This window comes from Sciurus vulgaris (assembly GCF_902686455.1).
Source record: "Sciurus vulgaris genome assembly, chromosome: 10".
Classification (NCBI taxonomy): Eukaryota; Metazoa; Chordata; class Mammalia; order Rodentia; family Sciuridae; genus Sciurus; species Sciurus vulgaris.
This window is the reverse complement of record NC_136470.1, coordinates 59233993-59255411: the sequence shown is the minus strand read 5'-3', so window position 1 is coordinate 59255411 and position 21419 is coordinate 59233993. Positions and strand designations below refer to the sequence as shown.

At 34.0% G+C, this 21419-nt stretch overlaps 2 protein-coding genes across 9 annotated transcripts in view; one reads left to right on the top strand and one right to left on the bottom strand.

Annotated features, from left to right (window-relative positions):
* Positions 1–21133, bottom strand: part of DZIP3 (DAZ interacting zinc finger protein 3) — a 110740-nt gene extending 89607 nt beyond the window's left edge. For 2 of the 8 annotated variants that reach the window (XM_079101434.1, XM_079101435.1), the window contains exons 1-4: positions 20838–21132; positions 6276–6380; positions 5222–5294; positions 2000–2155 (exon numbers count right to left, since the gene is read on the bottom strand). In XM_079101434.1, coding sequence (XP_078957560.1) covers positions 2000–2155; positions 5222–5294; positions 6276–6307 — 261 coding nt within the window. In that variant the 5' untranslated portion in view covers positions 6308–6380; positions 20838–21132. Of the gene's footprint in view, positions 1–1999; positions 2156–5221; positions 5295–6275; positions 6381–20587 lie in introns of all 8 variants that reach the window. The other 6 variants (XM_079101429.1, XM_079101432.1, XM_079101430.1 and 3 more) reach the window with 6 other exon arrangements.
* A 152-nt stretch (positions 21134–21285) lies between these two features.
* The window catches only part of CIP2A (cellular inhibitor of PP2A), a 37447-nt gene continuing 37313 nt past the window's right edge, over positions 21286–21419 (top strand). Inside the window, exon 1 of the mRNA XM_079101441.1 lies at positions 21286–21415. Coding sequence (XP_078957567.1) covers positions 21314–21415 — 102 coding nt within the window. The 5' untranslated portion in view covers positions 21286–21313. The remainder of the gene's footprint in view (positions 21416–21419) is intronic.

Below are 21419 nucleotides of genomic sequence, written 5' to 3'. Positions count from 1 at the left end.
AGCCACATCAATGTTCATAGCTGCTCAATTCACAATAGCCAGACTGTGGAACCAACCTAGATGTCCTTCAATTGATGAATGGATAAAGAAACTGTGGTATAATATACAATGGAATATTACTCAGCTATAAAGAATAATAAAATTATGGCATTTGCAGGCAAATGGATGAAATTGGAGAATATCATGCTAAGTGAAAGAAGCCAATCTCAAAAGTCCAAAGGGCAAATGATCTCACTGATAAGCGGATGATGACACATAATAGGGGGTAGGAGGGGGGCAAGAGTGGAGGAAGGAGGGACTGTATAGAGGGAAAAGAGGGGTGGGAGGGGTGGGGGGGAAAGAAAAAAATAACAGAATGAATCAAACATCATTACCCTATGTAAATGTATGATTACGCAAATGTTATGCTGTTACTCCGTGTACAAACAGAAACAACATGTATCCCATTTGTTTACAATAAAAATAAATAAAAAAAAAAAAAAACAGCATGGTATTGTCATCAAAGTAGACATGAGGATCAATGGAACAGAATAGAAGACACAGAGAAAAATCCACATACCTATAGCTGCCTGACATTTAATAAAGATGCCAAAAATGTTTCTTGGAGAAAAGACAGCCTTTTAATAAATGGTGTTGGGAAAACTAGATAGCTCATGTAGAAAAATGAAAGTAGACCCTTCTCTCTCACCCTACACAAAATTCAAATAAAAATGGATCAAAGAATTAGACCAGAAACTTTACAACTGCTAGAAGAAATCACAGGGTAAACACTCCATCATATAGGTGCTGGCAATGACTTCCTTAACAAGACCCCAAAGTGCATGAAATGAAACCAAGAATCAATAAATGGGATGCCATCAAACTAAAAAGGTTCAACGCAGCAAAGGAAACAATTAAGAGCATGAAGAGAGAGCCTACAAAATGGTAAAAAATCTTGGCCAGTTACTCCCAAATACAGCACTAATATTCAGAACATGAAGAACTCAAAAAACTTAACACCAACAAAATAATCCAATCAATAAATGGGCAAAAAAAAACTAAAAAGAAACTTCTCAAAAAAGAACACAATGGCCAATAAATATAGGAAAATATGTTCAATATCTGTAGCAATCAGAGAAATGCAAATCAAAACTACACTCCAGTCAGAATGTCAATGATCAAGAATACGAACAACAATAAATGCTGCTGAGGTTGTGGGAAAGAAGGAATCCTTGTACATTGTTGATGGGAGTACAGACTATACATCCACTCTGGAAAGCAATATGGAGATTCCTCAAAAAACTAGGGATAGAACCCCCAAATGACCCTCCTGTCCCACCCTTGGAAATTTTCCCAAAAGATCTTAAATCGGCATTCTACAGGGACACAGCCAGCACAATATTTACAGCAGCAAAATTCACAAGAGCTAAATTACAGAATCAACCCAGATGCCCATCAATAGATAAATGGATAAAGAAACTGTGGTATATACATCTCCACACACAACAGAGTTCTACCCAGCCATAAAAAAAGAATGAAATTATGGGCATTTGCTGGTAAATGAATGGAAATGGAGAATATCAGGCTACATGAAATAAACCAAACTCAGAAATTCAAGTTTGAATGTTTTCTCTCACATGCAGAAGTTAGAGCAAAATAAAGGAAAGGGGGAGGGAAGGATAGAATACTATAAAGAACCCATAAAATATAAATTAACAGAGGAATGAAAGAAGTCAAGCAAAGTAGAGGAAGGAGAATGGGAGAAGAGAGGGAGGATGGAAGGAAAAGTGGGGGGGCATGAACTGAAATTGATTTCCATGCATGTATGAGTTTGTGATAAACCCAACTACTATGTATAACTATAAAGCTCTTAAAACAAAACAAAACAAGTAAAATGAAGATTCTAAGACCTGAGACACACTGTACAGCTTTAAAAAAAAAAAAAAAAAAGAAAGAAAAAAGAAAAAAAAAATCATTTGCATAGAGCTGTAACTTCTGCCCCAAAGACAAATTATGTTACCTGCATAGTCTGGAATGAAAAATCTTCTTGCAAGAACTTCTTAATGTGAGGAATCACACCTTTTGGTAGAGTATTAATTGCATTTAATAACTTCTTAACTTCTAATAGTAGGTTAACTGGAACAAGATCAGTAGGTATGTCCTTTTTCTGTTTGTCCTACAAGACATTTATACATTAAAAATTTACACAATTCTACATATTCTCATTTATTCTAGTGATTAAAACAAGTGAAAAAGTAGAACCAAATTCCTACTATATGTAGATCATTGAGACAAACCCACAAAATACAAGTAAGAATAAGATATTCTCTCTATTCTCTAAGCACCTTAGCAAAATCCTGTCTCAAAATAAAAATTACAAAGGCTGGGATGTACCAGTGATAAAAATAACGCTGGGTTCAATCCTGAGTACCAAAAAAAGAAAAAAAAAAATTTACAATATTACATAGATTATTCTCTACTCTTTTCTTGCTGGGCACAAGGGTGCACACCTACAATCCCTGTGACTTGGGAGGATGAGGCAGGAGATTTGTAAGTACAAGGCCAGTCTCAGCAATTTAGCAAGACTATTTCAAAATAAAAAATTAAAAGGGCAGGGGATGCATTTCAATGGTAAACCATCCCTGGGTTCAATCTCCAGTATAATAAGTAAGTAAATAAGTAAATTAATCAATTAATTTAATTTAATAGAACTGATTTTAAAGACCTAATTGGGCCATCACTAATGGTCAATTGCTATCTATACAATCAAGTCCTGCTGAATTATCTATGAACATTAGTTGTGAAGAACTGATAGAAAACACAGATGGATAAAGGGCCTGGAATATTACAAATGACAGCTTTCCTAAAAACTTTAACAAGATGCTTTGGGAATATGATTGTGGTCACTGCCTTTAACGATCAGAACCAACAGCCTCTTATTGCAGAAGCTACTTAAGAGTTTGAGCTGCTGGTTTAAGGCATTTTACCAACAGATCTCTAACAGACCCAAATTAAACAGGAAAGTGATTAGGAATCAATAAAGTTTATATTAGGATTATCTGCCTATTCTCCTCTCCTAGCTGTCTTAAATTAATATTCCTCCATCCCATACATATTCAACAACTATACTTTACATTTTAAAGTACTTCATACATGAAAATATCTAAAAATTTGGAAAAATGCTAAGTTTGCTAAATTTTTTATGAAAAGTATACAGCTATTCATTGTAATATTCTTTTAACTTTCTTATAGGTTTGAAATTTTTCAAAAAAAAATTCACTAGATAACCAGAAAAAAAATATAAATAATGACCACTGTCAGAGGTCAATTCTACAGTAAGAAGTCACTATAGAAGCATCTGATACTAAGCAGCAAATTTACAAACAAAGGAAGATTACAATGAAATAAAAATTTCTCAACAGGAAATGCTATAAACATTATGCCTGTTAAATACCTAAATCTTATTAAAATTAAAAAGGAAAATTCAAGAAAAATTAAACTATAAAGACAAACATGTGAATGCACTCAACATACAACATTTTATTTATTAATTTTAATTTTTAAAGTTAGTTGTCAAAATATTTGATGCTTGATTCATTTTTAAATTGATTTAACATCTAAGTCAAACTCAAGTCAAGGTGTCCACCTTCCTTGCTTTTTTTGTTCTAATTCTGTATCTAGAAATGTCTTTTCTGAATCTAAAGCTCTTAGTTCTTGCCTCTGATCAACTGTACAGCCCCATGTACCTTTGTATGCACTGTACTTATTCTGCAACATTTTTAGAGTGAAAAGCTCATGTAGGTAAATACTATGATTGTTTTATTTTCTTCTCCTAAATTACTGAAAAAACCTTTGCAAACTTTATTAACAGTGGACATCAATCATTATATAAAACCTTGTGGGGAAAAATGCTACATGGGAGGCAAAAACAAAAATAACAAGAATAAAATAAAAACAATCTTTCGCTGGGCGTGGTGGTGCATGCCTGTAATCCCAGCAGGTTGGGAGGCTAAAGCAGGATGATCAAGAGTTCAAAGCAAGCCTCAGCAACTTAGCGAGGTCCTGAGCAACTCAGTGAGGTCCTGAGCAACTCAGTAAAACCCTGTCTCTAAATAAAATACAAAAAATAAAAAGGGCTAAGGATGTGACTTTGTGGTTAAGCGCCTCTGAGTTAAATCCCTGGTACCAAAAAAAAAAAAAAAAAACTTTCAAGAAGTATGACATGATATTCAAATGAATATTTTAATCTAAATATTTAAATACTAATCTAAAGTATTTGTCACTGGCAATAAAAAAAACTTATATTAAGGTATAATTCAGAATTTTCCTCTCATTTAGGCCTAGAAATTTTAACAGGAAAAATAATAATAAGAAAGAAAAGTAACTTCAGGAACAACTCAGCAAAAAAATCTTAATACATAAAATTTTGTATGTGAGTGCATTTACATGTGTGAATTTTTTTTTAAATTTTCCTTTGAAAAGACAAATGAGATGACTGGGGATGTGCTCAGAGGTAGAGCACTTAGCTAGCATGTGTTGATCACCAGCAACACACACAAACACACAAACACGCACAAAGAGTGATTTCTTTCTTTTGTTTTCCGACAAGAACTGGGGATCAAACCCAAGGCCTCACACATGGTATACTAAGTGCTTTGCCACTGAGTGTATATCCCCAGGCCTTTTTATTTTTTTTTTAATATTTCTGAGCCAGTTTTTCACTAAGTTGCACAGACTAACCTCGAATTTGCAATCCCCCTGCCTTCATCACATTATGATTACAAGTGTGAGCCATCAAGTTTGGCCACAAACGATAAAATTTCTTAAAATTGACTGTTGAGATGTTTCTGGGAGAGTCAATTTAATATTCTACTATTTTTAACTACCAGTGAGAATTGGTATTTAGAATGATAACCTTGACATACAGTATCAATCATAGAAGAAAGATTTAATTATGATCATTTTACTTATTTAGAAAAGTGAACTCATTCAAAAAATTTTACGATTATTAAACTGACTGAATTTAGCATTACGTTTCTTCTTGAACTTTTTTTTACTTGTAGATGGACACAATATCTTTATTCTGTTTATTTTTATGTGGTGTAGATGATCAAACCCAGTACCTCACCCGTGCTAGGCAAGTGCTCCACCACTGAGCCATAACCCCAGCAAGCATTACATTTTCAAACATAATTACCATTATTAATAACTAAAAATAAGTGAAAATTAAATTTTCTCTCACCAGTTGACTGGTTGATTTTTCTATCTTATTCTCAGTTTCCTCTCCAGTCTGCTCCTCCACAGCAGGATCCCTACTTTAAATGAATAACAGAGGTATTTTTAGAGCATCTTCTCACAAAGATCATGAATTATAGTACTTAATAACTGAATTCTGTTTAAAGTTTTAGATAATCCTGGTAGCAATCCTATCTCTTTAGAGACTCAAAGAAAAGAAGTTAAGGTAAGATCTTACTGGATGATGGTAGAGAAAACAGCAAGTTGATATTAAAAAAACTTCAGCATTTTTTAAAGATCTGTTCAAATATAACTTTGTGGAAACTCACTCAATCCCTAGTCAATAATTATTGTTCCTTCTCATACATAGCCACAGCATCTCTAATATACACTTTGCCTACAGATACAGTTCCTTTTATGCATCTTCCTATTGCATTATAAACCCTAAGTACACAGATTTTTAGTCTTAGTCCGTCAGCACCAAGGACACAGTAAATGCTTGTGAAATAAATTAAGATGTCACATTGCTTACTGTATGAGACAATTCAAGGATGGAAAAAGATATCAAATACTAATCTGCTATTTAACATTATATAGAAGACATACAGGCAGGCTGAATTTGCACTGGTTGGAAGGAACAGACTGCCACAGGGTCTTCTGTGTTATGCTTAAGTTAGTTTCTATAAAGTGAAGATAAGAGCATCCACTCCAAGGAGTTTTTATGAGCTTTATATGAATGAGTATTTGTAAAAGCTTTAAAATAATGTCTCATACACAGTAAGTATAAGTAGGTATATGTTCAAGTTATTTTTTTTTTTAGAACATCCCAAGTGTAGCAAGTCATAGTACATTTTTTAATAGTTCTGGTATGATCCCTAGAGATGTTTAAAATTAGATTTCAACCAGTCCAATGTCCCCCACTAATCAAAATAGCTAAACTATCTTGAAACATAAGGATAGCTAATTCATTCATTCAGATTCCCAACGTTACATGGAAAAGTCAAACGTCATGCCTTTGGAATGTAACAGATGAAGTTGGTTTTTGTCAACCTATCCCTTACCTCACAAAAAATTCTTCTGGTAAAGATTCCATGTTGTACAATGTACCTTTCTTTATAAGTCTTCCAATGCTTGCAAACTGACTTTTACTACTGCTACTTAAAAAGCTGTAAGGAAAGTAATATTTTTAATTAGGAAAGTTATTTTCTTTCTCCCTACTGTAAGAATTATACAATCATTAAAACTTTTTGAAACTGCTATAAAAGAAGAAAAATAGTTTCATCATCCAAACACAATTTCTGCCTATACTTAACGTACTTTTTTTCCAGGCATAGGTATATTTCATCAATTTATAATCATATTGAATAGAAAATAGTCTAGCCCATTTTTTTTAAACCACTGTTACATAAAAAGCACTTTTCATTTTATTTTAGCCTCCTAGTAAACATTTTTGAAGTACACAACAGTTGATTGGGGTTTCCTTGATGAATTTTCTAATAGTTGGACAATACAGTTCTCATATTTCTCCACGGTAGACTCCATTGTTCATAACACTTTTTCTATATTTATGATTATTTCCTTTCAATAAATTCTCAGAAGATTTTCTAGGTCAAAATGCATTTTAAGACTAGGACATATTTCCAAATGGCTTCCTGAAAGGTTTGTAATAATTTATTTCCCCTAGAGGTATCTGTTTCTGCTCTACACAACCTTAATAGTATTAATTATTTTACTTTCTTTTAGTCTAAAACTGACATGTAGTCACTTTACTCAAAATTATGATTGTATAACTCTATAAATATGTGGGGGATATAAAGAGGTCTTATACATCTTTGGTTCGGATACCAATGGATTTTGTGGATGTTTCCTGAAGGAAAAAAAAAGTCCTGAGATAACACAAATGAGAACAAAAAGGGCATAGAGTATCATTAGTATTCATTTATTTATACAGCTATTTATTCCAAGAACTCTTCCAAAGTTAGTCTCATTTGATCTCCTTTATTAAGCGTTCAAGCCTCTAGACCCAGTGTCCTCTGCTAGGCTGGTTTTTCTTCCTGATTTCTCTTTTTAAGTCCAGAATGTATTAAAGCAAGCATACGTATAACTATTGATAAGTACTCTGGGGCAAAGGAAGAAATGATGAGGAAAAGAAAGTGGCAGCAACATCATAAACAAAACAGATCCACACTGCTTTGCAGCCAAGCATGAGACTGGATAAAGTTTCTCATTTACTGCTTCTATAACAACTTTATTTCAGTAACTAGAGAGCCAGTATATCTAATAGTATATTTAATATATGCCCATAAATCAGATTGGTACAGTTTTTTGCAGGCATATTACTAAAAGGCAATGCAGCATAGGTAATTCCCAAATCGAGAAAATATATTCCACAAAATCAACTGTAAATCACCAATTAAGAATTCAGACAGTATTAACTCACAGAATCATTGTTTTATATAATGTTGTTCCCACTTAAAAGCCCTAAAGCTAATTTAACACAAAGAGATAACTGCAGGATTTGAACTCTTGTAAGTCTGGAGGTCTGAGTATCTTCTTACTAGAGAGCTTAGAACAGGAGGAGGCAGCTCGCACTGGTATGAGGGCTAAAAAAAAAACGTGGAGATCATCTGCAAAACAGTTATTCCTTACTGTGATACTACTGCTATTCTATATTTGATAATACCAACAATTAAGTAATACAAAAAGTCTTGACAGAAAAGAATAATTCTCTAACAGTTTGATATTGATGTCTTACTTGAAACAAAAATGCAAAGATACATGATACCCAACATACACACACACACACCTTCTTCTAATTTCCTCATTTAAAATAGAAAATTTTCTAATACTTCTAATTTTTTACTAGTCCTCAACAAAACAATTCTTGTTATCCATATTACAACTCACCTATGCAAATTTAGTTCTCCTCGGTAAATTATTTTATAGTTTTACTCTTATTTTTAAAACTTGATAAGCAAAGTCAAAGTTAAATCTTCATTCTCTGTTCAATTATTGACAAAAGATACAGTCTTCAGCTAATAATGAAGCAGACAGACATTGGATAAATCTTGTTAGTCACTTATATGAGATCAGATCTTACAACATCTCTTTAATAAAGCTGTACAGGAAAGGACACAGCTTTGAGAATTTTGTGACTGTGATCAAACTACTTTTATGATTTCTATAAACCTGGGTATTTCAATGAAAACAAACAATTCAGGTATTAATTCATAGTCTGAATTTACAAATGTATGCCTTTTCTAATAAAACAATTTCGTGATTTCTAGAATTTATAAAAGCTCAGATGTGGAGACTTTCCTCTCTGATAAGGTCTTCCTTTTAATCTGTTACTGTAGAGGTCACAGCAAATATGAAAAGGAGGAAAATCTTCTGTTTACGAGGTAGAAGATGGGAGGCCTCTGCTAAGTTGTTCGCTGTTCAGCTTTAATAAATCAGAAAACACTTAGATCCTGAATGAACAGAGTTAAGGCTAGTGGTTTTCTTTTTCAGCCTGCTTAAAATACAACCTGACATTAATCTCTGATGAAAGATTTTCCAGAAGAGAGGAATTATCAATCTCATTCTGCCCCAGTAGCTGAGCAGGTTGTGGCAAACACTACAGGTAATAGCAGCAGCAGTAGTAGCACTTTACAGTATGAAAAGGCTGAGGAGGAAGGCCTAAGTATCTAGTAACTGAAAAGAAGTAGAAACCTGAAAGTTACCACTATACTTCTAAAATAATCCAAAGGTTCTTAACATTCTAGAAAAGGCTACGGGAAACCTTTAAAATCAGGGTTAACACAGGAGGGTGAATCTAGTTTCCCCTGAAATATTCTTTCAACAGAATTTCCTTGTTGGCAAGAAAACAAAATTTATTCTGCCTTCCCGGAACTGAGGAACTGCTTTATCGCAGGAACCCATTCAGGTTCCTATAGGTTGATTGGAGGGCAACCTGAAGTTCATTATCAATTTAAAGAACACACATTTATCTAATTATATCTGTAAGTTGAGCTTTATTGGTGGAAAAATAAAGTATTGCCATCCATATCTTGGTAATTGGTAAAATACCTTTCTGACTGTTCCCTCTATACAAGCTCTCAACTCCCACTTTTCCTCATTTATCACAATTAAAACAAACATATTTCAGTTGTAAAAGTGGTTTCAGTTTCCATTTTTAAAGCTGTGCTTATTCACATCAAAGCAGAAAGAGCTCTTGTTTAATAATCACTAACATTTAATTTGTGGCTCTACTGTCACTTCCCTAAAAGATCTGTGGACACATTTTTGTAAATATTCATTCATATGTTTATCTTGACTAAGTCACCTGACCCAGTTAGAGACTCTAATATGCCAATAAGTTCACATTTCAATGGGTAGATGGATGTTCCATGAATCGTCTACCCTTGTCAATTCTGGCACTTACAGATTACACAATGCCAAGAGGAAAAAGTGAGTATCAAGGCAAAAAACAGAGTTCATACTTTTCTCAATGCTACTAGATTGAAAAAAACAAAGTAATTAATATATTTTTGGTATTTTCAGCAGATTTAGTTATTAAGAACTCCTCTTATACAAACTATATCTTAGAACAACTGACATTCTGGGCTGAATAATTCTTTAATATGTAAAGTTGTCTATGCATTTTTAGGATGTTTAGCAGCTTCTCCACACCATTCAGCCTACTGGGGCAACTAAAGATTTCTCCAGATATTGTAAAAAATCCCTTGCAGTACAAAATTGCCTGGGTTGAGAACCAGAGATAAATGAATGAGTTAAGAAGATTATGTGGATATAAAACAGATTGTGAAAAAATAAGGTCACACTGATTATTGTGTAGCATACAGAAACACAAACAACAAAATATTTGTCCACAATAAAGTGAAACAACAAAGTATTTCATTCAATTTCCATTAAAGTCAAAACTTGAAAGACTAGTAATAAGCACAAAAATTTTGGAATCACTCTACAAGGGTAAATAGGCCGCTCTGAAACACACTAGTTGTTTAACCTCATGGGGAATTAATATTCTCTGTGCTTCAGTTTATCTGAAAAATGAAGATAATGATGGTACCTGAGTTGCTGAACACATTTAAGCACTATTAAAAGGTGTTCCTATCATAACCATCTTCATCATTTAACTGTTTAGTTTTACAGCAAAATTAGATTACTTTTCCTCTAATTCTATGATGATGGACAAATGCTATTATAAGAAAGAGAACAATAAGAATGAGATTTAAGAAATGGGACAAAAATTATTTTTCAAATATACTATACACAATTCAAATTTTAATTTAGTATGTATTGTTCAGCACTGTGCACTTTTATATCAGTACATAAAATCTTTATAGTCTTTAATCTGCATCATTTGTATAAATATTCTTTAATCCGCATCATTTGTCATTGTTTGAATGTATCATTTTTTACCAGATTACTAATAAAAACTTTAGCTGTGTTTGGGAATTTTTTATACATCTTGCTATTACATACAATCCTACATTAAACAACCTCAAACACGCAGCTTGATAAAAATTTGACAGTTATTTTAGATAGTTAGATTTACTACATCAACATTGAATTAACATACTCCAGAAGTTCATGATTTTGTTAACAAGCAGATTCTGACACTGTTAGCTATTACTTCTAGTAGATTTTACCACAAGATTTTTTTTAAAAAACTCCTCAGAGATATGAGATATGAGATATTAGCTACTTCAAGTCTTAAACAAAATAGTTCCTACGAATATACAAGATACAAGTTCCTTTTAACCAAAATTTTATCTATTGTTATATATCTGCTAGACAAATAGCAATAGCCATTCTTGGTGGTTTTCTTGAATATTATGTGTCTTAGTCATTGGAGTGGGTATAACAAAGTACTATAGATTGGTACCTTTATATAAACAACAGAAATTCTGTTCTGGAGACTGAAAATGCAAGATCAAGATGCCAGCATGGTTAGTTTTGATGAAGGCACTTTTCTGGGTTGCAGACTACCGACTGCATTTCTTGTATTCTTGTAGAAAGAGGGCAAAAGAGCTCTCTTTGGTCCTTTTACAATCACTTTCATGAGGGCTGTATTCCAGTGATATAATTTACCTTTCAAAGACTCCACCTTCTAATATCATCAATTAGACTCAAAAGAATTACAAATTTCGTGATTATTTTGTGTAGCAGGATTAAGAATGAACAAAATATAGTCATTATTTGGTTTTCTAAATTTTCCATTTTCATTTAACTTCCTGGCAAGGTCATAAAATGAACTCACCTAAACAAGAGTGGCCAAAACATTATTTGGACGCAAAGAATAAATATATAGGTGACTCAAGCAAATTATAAGAATGATAATTAGAAAAATCTCTGCAAAATTTATCAGAAATTTTGATTACATATTTCTGCCCCTTCAAAACCAATGTCTATCTCTACTCTTTCTACTTTGCAAAGATCATTGTTAGCAACATATAGCAATTCAAAACAGGAAGTAAGAGGCTTGAAATGTATACACATTGCCCCCTTGTTACAAATCTACCAATAAAGAACACTTGCTTGTCTAAGGCAAAATCAGCATCTTGTCAGAGCAAGTTTTTAATTCTATTTAAATCTATTAAGTCATTTACTTCTGGACTTAAAAGAGGCAAACCTACATAATATGTACATTTAAAATATACATGTGCATATGACATATATGCATGTTTGTTTTGAATATTTGGAATATATCTATAATAGGTATGCACAGGTTAGGATTTACCTGACTCCCTCCCCCAAAAAGAAAAAAAAAATTAAGACATTTAGACATGTTTCAAGCATTTACAAATAGCACTGCTAAAACCAAGCTGTTATGGGTTGTAAATGTAATTCAGTGGTAAAGAACTTGCCAAGCATGGTTGTGGCCCTAAGTTTGATCCCCAGGACCCCCCTACCCACCCACCCCCACACACACACATACAGAGAGAGAGAGAGAGAGAGAGAGAGAGAGAACGTGCGTACATGCGCACAAGCTAGCACCACTGTTTAGAAATTTAGGTAGGAACCAATGAAAGGAGCATGTACCACTCCTAAGCATATTCTCCAAACTGAAATATCTTCAGCAAATTAAAAATTAGACTCATTGCAATTAGACAATAATCACAAAGAAAGAGTAACACTGAGATATGTTACACATAAAGATAATAAACATAATAGGGAGTGGAGAACTCTTCTTGTATACCTGGGGTTCTTCCCCTACCAATTCTTAGGTCTACCTTATCCACCTCCAACTTGACCCACGCATGTAATGAAACTGGCTGCTCATGGCATCTTAGAAAGGCATACATTTGTAAGGTGAGAGGTAGAAGATTAAGCTTTTGGTTATGAAGAGTTTCCCTTCACATAAAACTACCTATGTATATTAACTTTGGGTTCACTGAAAGTAGAGATTCTCATCAGCTCCTTCATGTCAGCTCTAGGCTATGTACTCATATATACTGAATAAACATTTGATCTTCATAAAATTCTGAAAGATACTACTACAATCTATTTCAAAAATAATAAAACTGAGACTTTGAGAGTTCTCATTAGAGCGAATAAATCATAAGAGCAGGAATTTATTGCGAATTGCATGTTCTTTCTACTATGTCCTATATTTCTAGTGCCATATTTGAATTCATTAAGCTTAGTATACAGATAAGTGCTAGACTAAACAATAAGCAGACAAATGCAGAGAGAAAACTACATGATCTTACTGTTAAATAAGAATGTAAATGTAATCATATCTTAATATTTCATAGTACATTAGTCATGTTAGTTTTTGCTAAGTTTTTCTCTTCAACAAAGCAATTCACAACTATTAGGTATGGGATACTGTATGTGGTACTAAGATGAATAATTCATGTCCATCCAAATGATCTCTCAAGGTAAAATATTTTTGGAAAAGAAGTCCAAATTTTTTTGTCCCTTATTCATAAAGTTGTAAAAAAAATCTGAGAACACATTGAACATGTATGAATATCAATACATTTATGAATTACATGCAGGTATTACTATAACGTAAAAATTTAAAAATGATATAAAAGAGTAAAAATGAAAAGCTTTAATATTTGTTCCCACACCTCAACAGTTTCACTTATCTCTGGAAATGTACATAACTCTATTCTAGACACAACTATCTTGGAAAACAACTTCACATTTTAATTCAGGAAACAGATATTTACCCATTTCATATTTGACTGGGTCTTTTTAAAATATATTTACCCATTTCATATGTGACTGGGTCTTTTTAAAGGACTAGACATTTTAAAATGCAAGAGACCTTGCTCTGTACTAAGTAGGAAGGTCTATAAGAAATGGTAATTAAAGTTAAAATAATTACTTTACCCTAACTTAAAATTAATGTATGTCACTTTCATCTTTACCAATCTATAAAAGTGGACCCAGAAACAATGGGCAGTATTTGGATTAAAAAAAAAAAAAAAAAAAGCAAGGTGATATTCTGACTTGGATAAATCAGATGTGAACAGGAGAAAACAAATTTAACCAGGGGCTGGGGTTATAGCTCAGTGGTACAGCAATTGCTAGCATGTGTGAGGTACTGGGTTCAATCCTCAGCACTGAATAAAAATAAATTAATTAATTTAATTAAATTAAGGTTCTATGTTCATCTACAACTTAAAAAAAAAAACTAACCAATATCTTAACCTGGAGATATTCTCTGAAATATATGCAAAGATCAGCAATTTGAAAAGTGAGAAAGTGAATTGTACAGTTTGATGAATCATTTACATAGTAGCTAAATTTTAATACTTGATAGACAGGAAAGAAAGCAGAATTATAGAGTAAAATGGACATGCCCTGCTTGGTAACAGAGATATCTGACAAATATGTCCACAGGTGATTTCACTGTCATGCAACATCACAGAGGTGCTTACAAAAACCTAGATGGCATAGGTCAATCACTAGACATGGTCCCCTGAGAAAATGAAGACTTGATAAATCCAAAATGTGAAGCTGCTGCCAGCATAACATGTCATGTCATACCAATTTATAGTTTAATTTTTTAAAACTTAATTTTAAAATTGTTACTTTCATAAGTATTAGTAAGTACTAAAGTAACAATAAAAGTAGAGTGAAAATATAGAAAGAGTAACAGTTTATTACAAAATATTATGTACTTAATATGTACAACATGTGAATAAGGCACTGAGTTATGATGTTATGAGAGTTAGGATGTCACTGGGTGATAGGAATTTTTCAGTTCCATTATAATCTTAAGGAACACTATCATATATGTATCTATCATTGACCAACCTTTTATTTGACACATGACTATAAGTGCAAAGGAAGAATTTTGATTTCTGAAAAATGGGAGCTCACACTAATTTTATAAAGACTTTGTTTTCTGATTCTGTATAAGGGTAAAAATTGTTTGATATCAGTATTTAAATGGTTTTAGCTATGGTAAGGACATGGTATCTAAATGACATGATGCCTGGACCAATGTCTATTTTCTATCACTGAATTTAACTGGCTTGAAATTCTGAAACCTGGGCCAATGAAACTGGTGCTATCTGTTATGCCCACTGAATAATCAATCCCCTAGTTTTAGATTTAGCTTTATGTTCCCACTAGAAAGTAAGTCTTACAAAGTCAGAGAATTCTTTTTCTTTTTCAATTTTTTTTTTTTTTTTTTTTTTTTTTTTTTTTTGCAGTACTGGGGCTTAATCCCAAGGGCACTCTACCACTGAGTTACTCCAGTTCATTTTATTTTTTGAGACTGGAACTCCCAAAGTAGCCCAGGCTGGTCTCAAACTTGCTCTACTACTGCCTCAGCCTCTCAAGTTACCGAGATTACTGGCATGTGTCACTGAACTATTTAAATCTTTTTTGTATCCCCAGTGCCTAGAATACCACCTGACACAGTTGAAGACCCAATATTTATTTTTCTTTCCTTTCCTTTTTGAGGTGGGATCTCAATGAATTACCCAGGTTAGCATTGAACTCACAATCCTCACACCTCAACCTCCCAGATAGCTGAGATTACAGGCACAGACTGCCATGCACAAAGAAGCACTCAATATTGATCTAAAGAACCATGTCACCTACCCTTCTGCATACCTCAAGATCTCTGGAGGCAGAAGTAAAGAGGAGGTTTATCAATAGATTAAGAGTACCCTCTCTGCTAACCCAGAATCCTCCTTAAGAAGTCAAAAGGCAGCCCAGGTACTCCTTCAAAAGTCAAGATGGACAGGGTGTCAAGACAGCACTTGTGTTCTCTGGCAGTAAACTTCTCCATTTCCTTTGCTGTTTCTTCCACATCTCTCCAACCTCTAAATACTTAAGTACCCTGGGGTTTAGATCTTAGATGTGTCTTCTCTATCCATACTGACTTTCTACATCACTTCGTTTTTGTTTGTTTTTCCTCAGCTCTGACCTCTCCTTTAATTATCAATATTAAATTAAATAGCCTGCTTGATATAAAAAGGATGTTATGTTAAATAACTAAAACAGAACTCCAGATAACTGCACCTTCCCAGGAAATGACTGAGAAGAGTCACCCAGACAAGTCAGGCTAGATCAACCCACATACCTGTGGGCAAGAAATAAATGCTCATTGTTTCAACCACTGATTTTTGAGGTGATTTTGTTATTCAGCAAAAACCAATTAACATTTTACCTACTAAATATTGCAACACCTTAATTTGACTTTGATAGTTCCTATTCCACTTCCCTTGGTCTCCTTCCATAACTCTTATTACTAACATTCACATATTTACTTATGTGTCTAAATTATTATCCTTCTCTCTCAATAAAATAAAAACTCATGGCTGGAATTGAAGCTCAGTGGTAGAACACTTGCCTATCATGTATGGGGTCCTTTATTTAATCCCCAGCACTGCAGGGAAAGACAAAAACTAAGAACAAAAAACCAGACAAGAGAGTAAAATGAAAACTCTACCTGGGCAGAATTTTTTGTCTATTTGGTTCACTGCCATATCCTCAGAATCTAGAAATGTACATGCACTTAAGTATTCATTAAATACATGGTGGATGAATGAATGAACACCTGACCCTGTTTACAATTCTGGTACAATTCTCATATTACAATATTCAGTATTGTACAAACTATAATTCATGTCTTCATCTAGTCTGATTCATTTAACATAATTTAAACTCTGTTTACAAGAGATTAAACTTTTTATTTTCATTTAAAAATATTTTAAGGATTGAAGACAGTGTGTTTTGGGTTTTTCCAGAACAAATAAGGGAACTAGTACAAACTTGTGTTGTAAGATCCTAAGCAAGTGTTGTTTACTTCTTGACACCTATTTTCTGAACTATAAATTATGGAAAATACCTAAGCCAAATACAAAGTACAAACAGTAATAAAAGTTATCAAAGAGGAGAGATTGTATGCCAATCCTCAAAGAATGAAAGAACTGAATAGTTAATATTTTATCCTACAAAAAAAAAATGTGTATTCCTACAACATTCTCTATTTCTCTTAATAGCACTTATTCTGGTTCTCCAGGGTATAACCTCTTTGAAAACATTACTGCACTCAGTAGATATTTGATAAACACCAGAATTTTTCAAATATATTTTCCTGACTGGTTAAAATGACTTTCTTTTTAAGGTAAAATGCAGATTCTCACCTTAGGTTTTTCAAAATTTACTGGGGTAAATAAAGTAAACATTCTCTGTAAAAATAAAATATGGAAGATGTTTCCATATTTTCAACTTCTACAAAACTAGGGGGAAAAAAAGCTTTGTATACGGATAGAATTAATAAAGCCAAAGCAAAATTAATGATTCTAAAATAAATGGAAAACAAGAGTTAACAAAATGAAAGTTGGTTCTTATGAAAAGCTGCATAAAATGGATAAGTCCCTAGAAAGTATAAACAAGGAAAAAAAAGACATTAGAATGAAAAAGGAAATTTGAAACAAGGAAGAAATTAAGAGAATGAAAAACTAAATGCAACTTCATATCAATAAGTTTTTAAAGCTAGAAAACATTTGGTATGCTAAATAATTTTTTCCAAAAATAACTACGGGTAGAAAAAATTGACTTATAATCTTATTAGAAATTAGAAATGTAGTGGAAGAGCTACCATTAAAAAAGCTATTAAGCTTGATTTTATACACCAGTTGTATTCATCCTATGTGGATCAAGTAATTCCTATGATTCTCATTATTCCATACCATTAAAAAAAAAAAGATGAAACACTGCAATTCATTTTTCAAAAGTAACATATATCAAAATTCCAAGTGAGAATAAGGAAAAAATATTGGAAAGTCTCACTTAAAAACATAAATATAATATCTAAATAAAATATCAGAAAATCAAAACCTACAACACAGCAAATCAAGGTCTATTACCACTGCCTGTGTGCAAATTATTTCATCTTTCCCTTAGTTTTTTTGCATCTGTAAAATGATGATTATAACAGTATCTATAGCATGGAGCTGTTATGAATATTAAATAGGTAGGTAGAGTCCTTAAAATAGTGCCTGGCATATGACAAATGCTCAATTAGTATTACGTAATTATTCTTCCAAGGAAAAAATGCAACATAATTCACTGAATTATTTTAAAGAGGAAAATAAAATTTATAAACATGAACATGTGATCATTTTTAGCAGACGTGAAAAAAAATAGCTATAAAGAACAACCTCCTAAACATGATAAAAATATTTATAACAAGTCAATAGTACAAATTATACTGTTTAAAAATACTAGACCGTACATAGTGGCCACGTCTGTAATACCAGAGGCTGGGAGGCTGGGGCAGGAGGATCTCGAATTCAAAGCCAGCCTCAGCAAAAGCCAGGAGCTAAACAACTCAGGGAGACCCTGTCTCTAAATAAAATACAAAAAAGGGTTGGGGATGTGGCTCAGTGGTTGAGTGCCTCCAAGTTCAATCGCTGGTACTCCACCCACCAAAAAAATATACTGGTCATTCTCACTAAAGATATTCAATGTTATCATGATTTTTCATATTTTTGAGATTATGCTAATAAGATAATATTGGAAGATAAAATTATTGCACATAATATATAGGTAGAAAGTCTGAGAGAATAAACAAGACTCTGTTAGAATTACTAAGAGATTTTGATAAGTAGCCTGATTTGAAGACCAACCAAAAATCAGTACCTTTTCCTTCAGAGTAATAACAAGAATTTTTAAGAGAAAAAGAGAATCTTCTTACAGTTATAAAAATTATAAATACCTAGAAACATAAAGAGAATGGTACAAAATTATATGACAAACTACATAAAATTTCATTGAATAAAAAATATACCCCAAATACTGTTTATTGACTACCTCGGTGGTACCTGTATTGTCCCAATCATACCTCCTAGAAGTTTGGAAATCCTTTTAAAGTTATCTTTCTCAATCTTCACATCTAGTCACCAAGTCCTGCCAAAATGACCTCATAAATATTTCTCAAATTTTTACCCCTTTTCAATCTTTCAATCTCCAAAACAATTTATCTTAGTTATCTTTTGCAAAGACGCAAGCAAATTAGTCTCCCAACTTCTAGTCTTTTCCCTCTTAAAATCATAGCCCATTCATCACTCAGAGTAATGACTCTAAAACACAAATTGACTAGATAAGGTCCCAGTTTAAAAACAGAGATCCAAGCACAAGGTCTTTAGTCATCTGGACCTAGCCTCATCGATTTCATCTACTCTTCATCCTTTTTGAGGAGTAAAAGTATGGTTCTGTTTATCAAATTGGGATATGCAAGTATCACTGACTAAAATGCCCAGGTTTCTCACAGCTACAAACATGTTCGTATTACTAAGCTTACATCAAATTTGGTGAAGACTTTTTAAAGAGAGAAATTACTTGATGTTAATATAAACACACAAGAAAATGTAAAATTTTTTGACCAATTAAGTTAAAATGCAAGATTCAGAGGAAATCTGACACAAAAGACAACTTTGAGCCTTTTTTCAGGTGCTGAAAATAGTGGTGATGCTGCTTCTGTAATTTTAAGTGAAAAAAGTGTAACACTACCAAAATCTTAACACTCCACTTACCAACACCTGTAACTAACACAAAAAATTGTCAAGCAATAATTCTTTTTTTTTTTTTTCTTTTTTGGTACTAGGGATTAAACCCAGGGTTGCTAACCATTGAACTACATCTCCAGTCCTTTTTTCTTTTGTTTTGTTTTGTCTTGAGATAGGCTCTAGCTACTGTGCGGGAGGCTGATCTTGAAACTGTAATCCTCCTGCCTCCCCAGTAGCTGGGATTACAGGTATATGCAGCACAGGCTCAATAACTAGTTCTTTATGCTGAGTAACTTAAAGGTCTCCCATATCTGATATAAGCTCATCTCTGCATCTTTACCATTTTCATTCTTGCTGTCTACTCTATATGTATTCCTAGTACATTGTCATATTCCCACCTTAGAGCATTTGTCCTTGCCATTCCCACTAACTAAAAACTTTTTCCACTAGAGAGTATAGTTCTTTCTCAACTTGTAAAAGTATCTCCTCAAATGTTGCTTTCATCATCAGTCTATGTGGACCTCATTTGCCTTCCTGGTAACAATACTTATTTTTTCCTCCATAATTTTCCTTATTTTTTTGCTTATTACAGTTTTCCTACCAGAATGTAAGTTCTATGCCACTAGGATTTGGGGTTTTTATTCAGTGAATCTCTACTGCCTAGAACAAGTACATGGTAGAATCTCAATGAATTATTTTATTGAATGAATAATCCTGTCAAACAGAGCATACTCAAATTTTACTTTATAAAAAGCCCAGAGCAGTGAGAATCTGCCTAGAGTGACACAAAGATGAAGCAATGATTTGTAAGCAACCTGGTCCCATTCTTTACAATCACTGCTGGTGGCTTTCATTTATGTGGTGAATTCCTAAAATACTTTCTATCAAGAATATTTACTTCATCAGACAGTTCCTTCCTAGCAGGGGTTACTTCCTCGTCTTTGTTTCAAGACTGGCCATGCCTAACCCATAAACATTCAATAATTATTTAATACGGGAAATGAAAAAACGCGTAAATGAATACATTAGCTCCCCCACAACTTTCACATGAATGTCTTATCGGTCCAAAATATTTTCAGCTATCCTATTTTAAATCGAGCTTTAATATAAAAACAAGTTATGCCTTAAAAAAAAAGACGTGACGCTAAAAGTTCCTTCCATTGACAAAACGTGATTTCCGAATTAAATGGGCTTGTGCCCAACCTGGTTTTTAAGGTTTTATTCGTCATCAGCGTACACTACCCCGAAAGTTCCAGAATCGGTTACTCACTTCATTCTATACACATGCATAATATTACCCCCTCTTCAAAAAATGCCAAGTGTCATTTTCGGCGCCATCGCAATTTACAAGTCATGCCAGACACACAGACAACTTCGCTTACAAAAATTAACGTTGAGAACATCCTCCGGAGCAATACCTTGGCCCAGGCGTCCCCGAGGTAGATTTCGGGAGGAAGTCTGGCACTACTGTAAGGGCATGACTAACTTGCTGCAGAACCCCAGGGATCACAGGTCCTCTCAGAAATAATCACTCCTAGGCATAAGGGGTGGACGCAGCAAGATTTAAAGAGGCCCCTCCCAGGCCGCGTCAAAATCCAGGACCCAAAGATTCTTCTCCTCAGAGCTCCTCACCGTGTCTAGCCTAGGGGAAAGCGATCATTTCTCTGGTAGAAGATGATGCACAATGGAAAAAAAGACCGGCCCTCCAGCGTGAAGGCCGGGGAAACACACGAAAACAGAATACACCACTTGAGCCTGGACCGACCCCCTGAAGCCTAACCGCCCCTCCACAGGTTAAGCCGCAATCGCGTTTATCGCGAGATTTCTCCTCTTCGCGGAGCTGAAGTCGAAACCTCGCGGCCTCTCGTATAAGGGGGTCTAAGAGGCCGTCTCTCATCACGAACCCACAGAGCACCTCGACCCCTGGGCCCACCCCGCCCCGCAGACCAAGCAGTCCCTCAGGGTGTCTCGACACTTCCGGAGTTCGACCGGAACCGGAAGCAAGTGGGAGTGGGTGGAGCCGAAAAACAAAAAAAGCGCGGCGAAAGCTGGAGGCCAAAGCGGGCTGAGAGTTGGTGGCTTTTAAGCTAGGACTGCAGACTGTCCCGATGGATTCCACCGCCTGCTTGAAGTCCTTGCTCTTGACCATCAGTCAGTACAAAGCCGTTAAGTCAGAAGCGAACGCCACTCAGCTTTTGCGGCACTTGGAGGTAA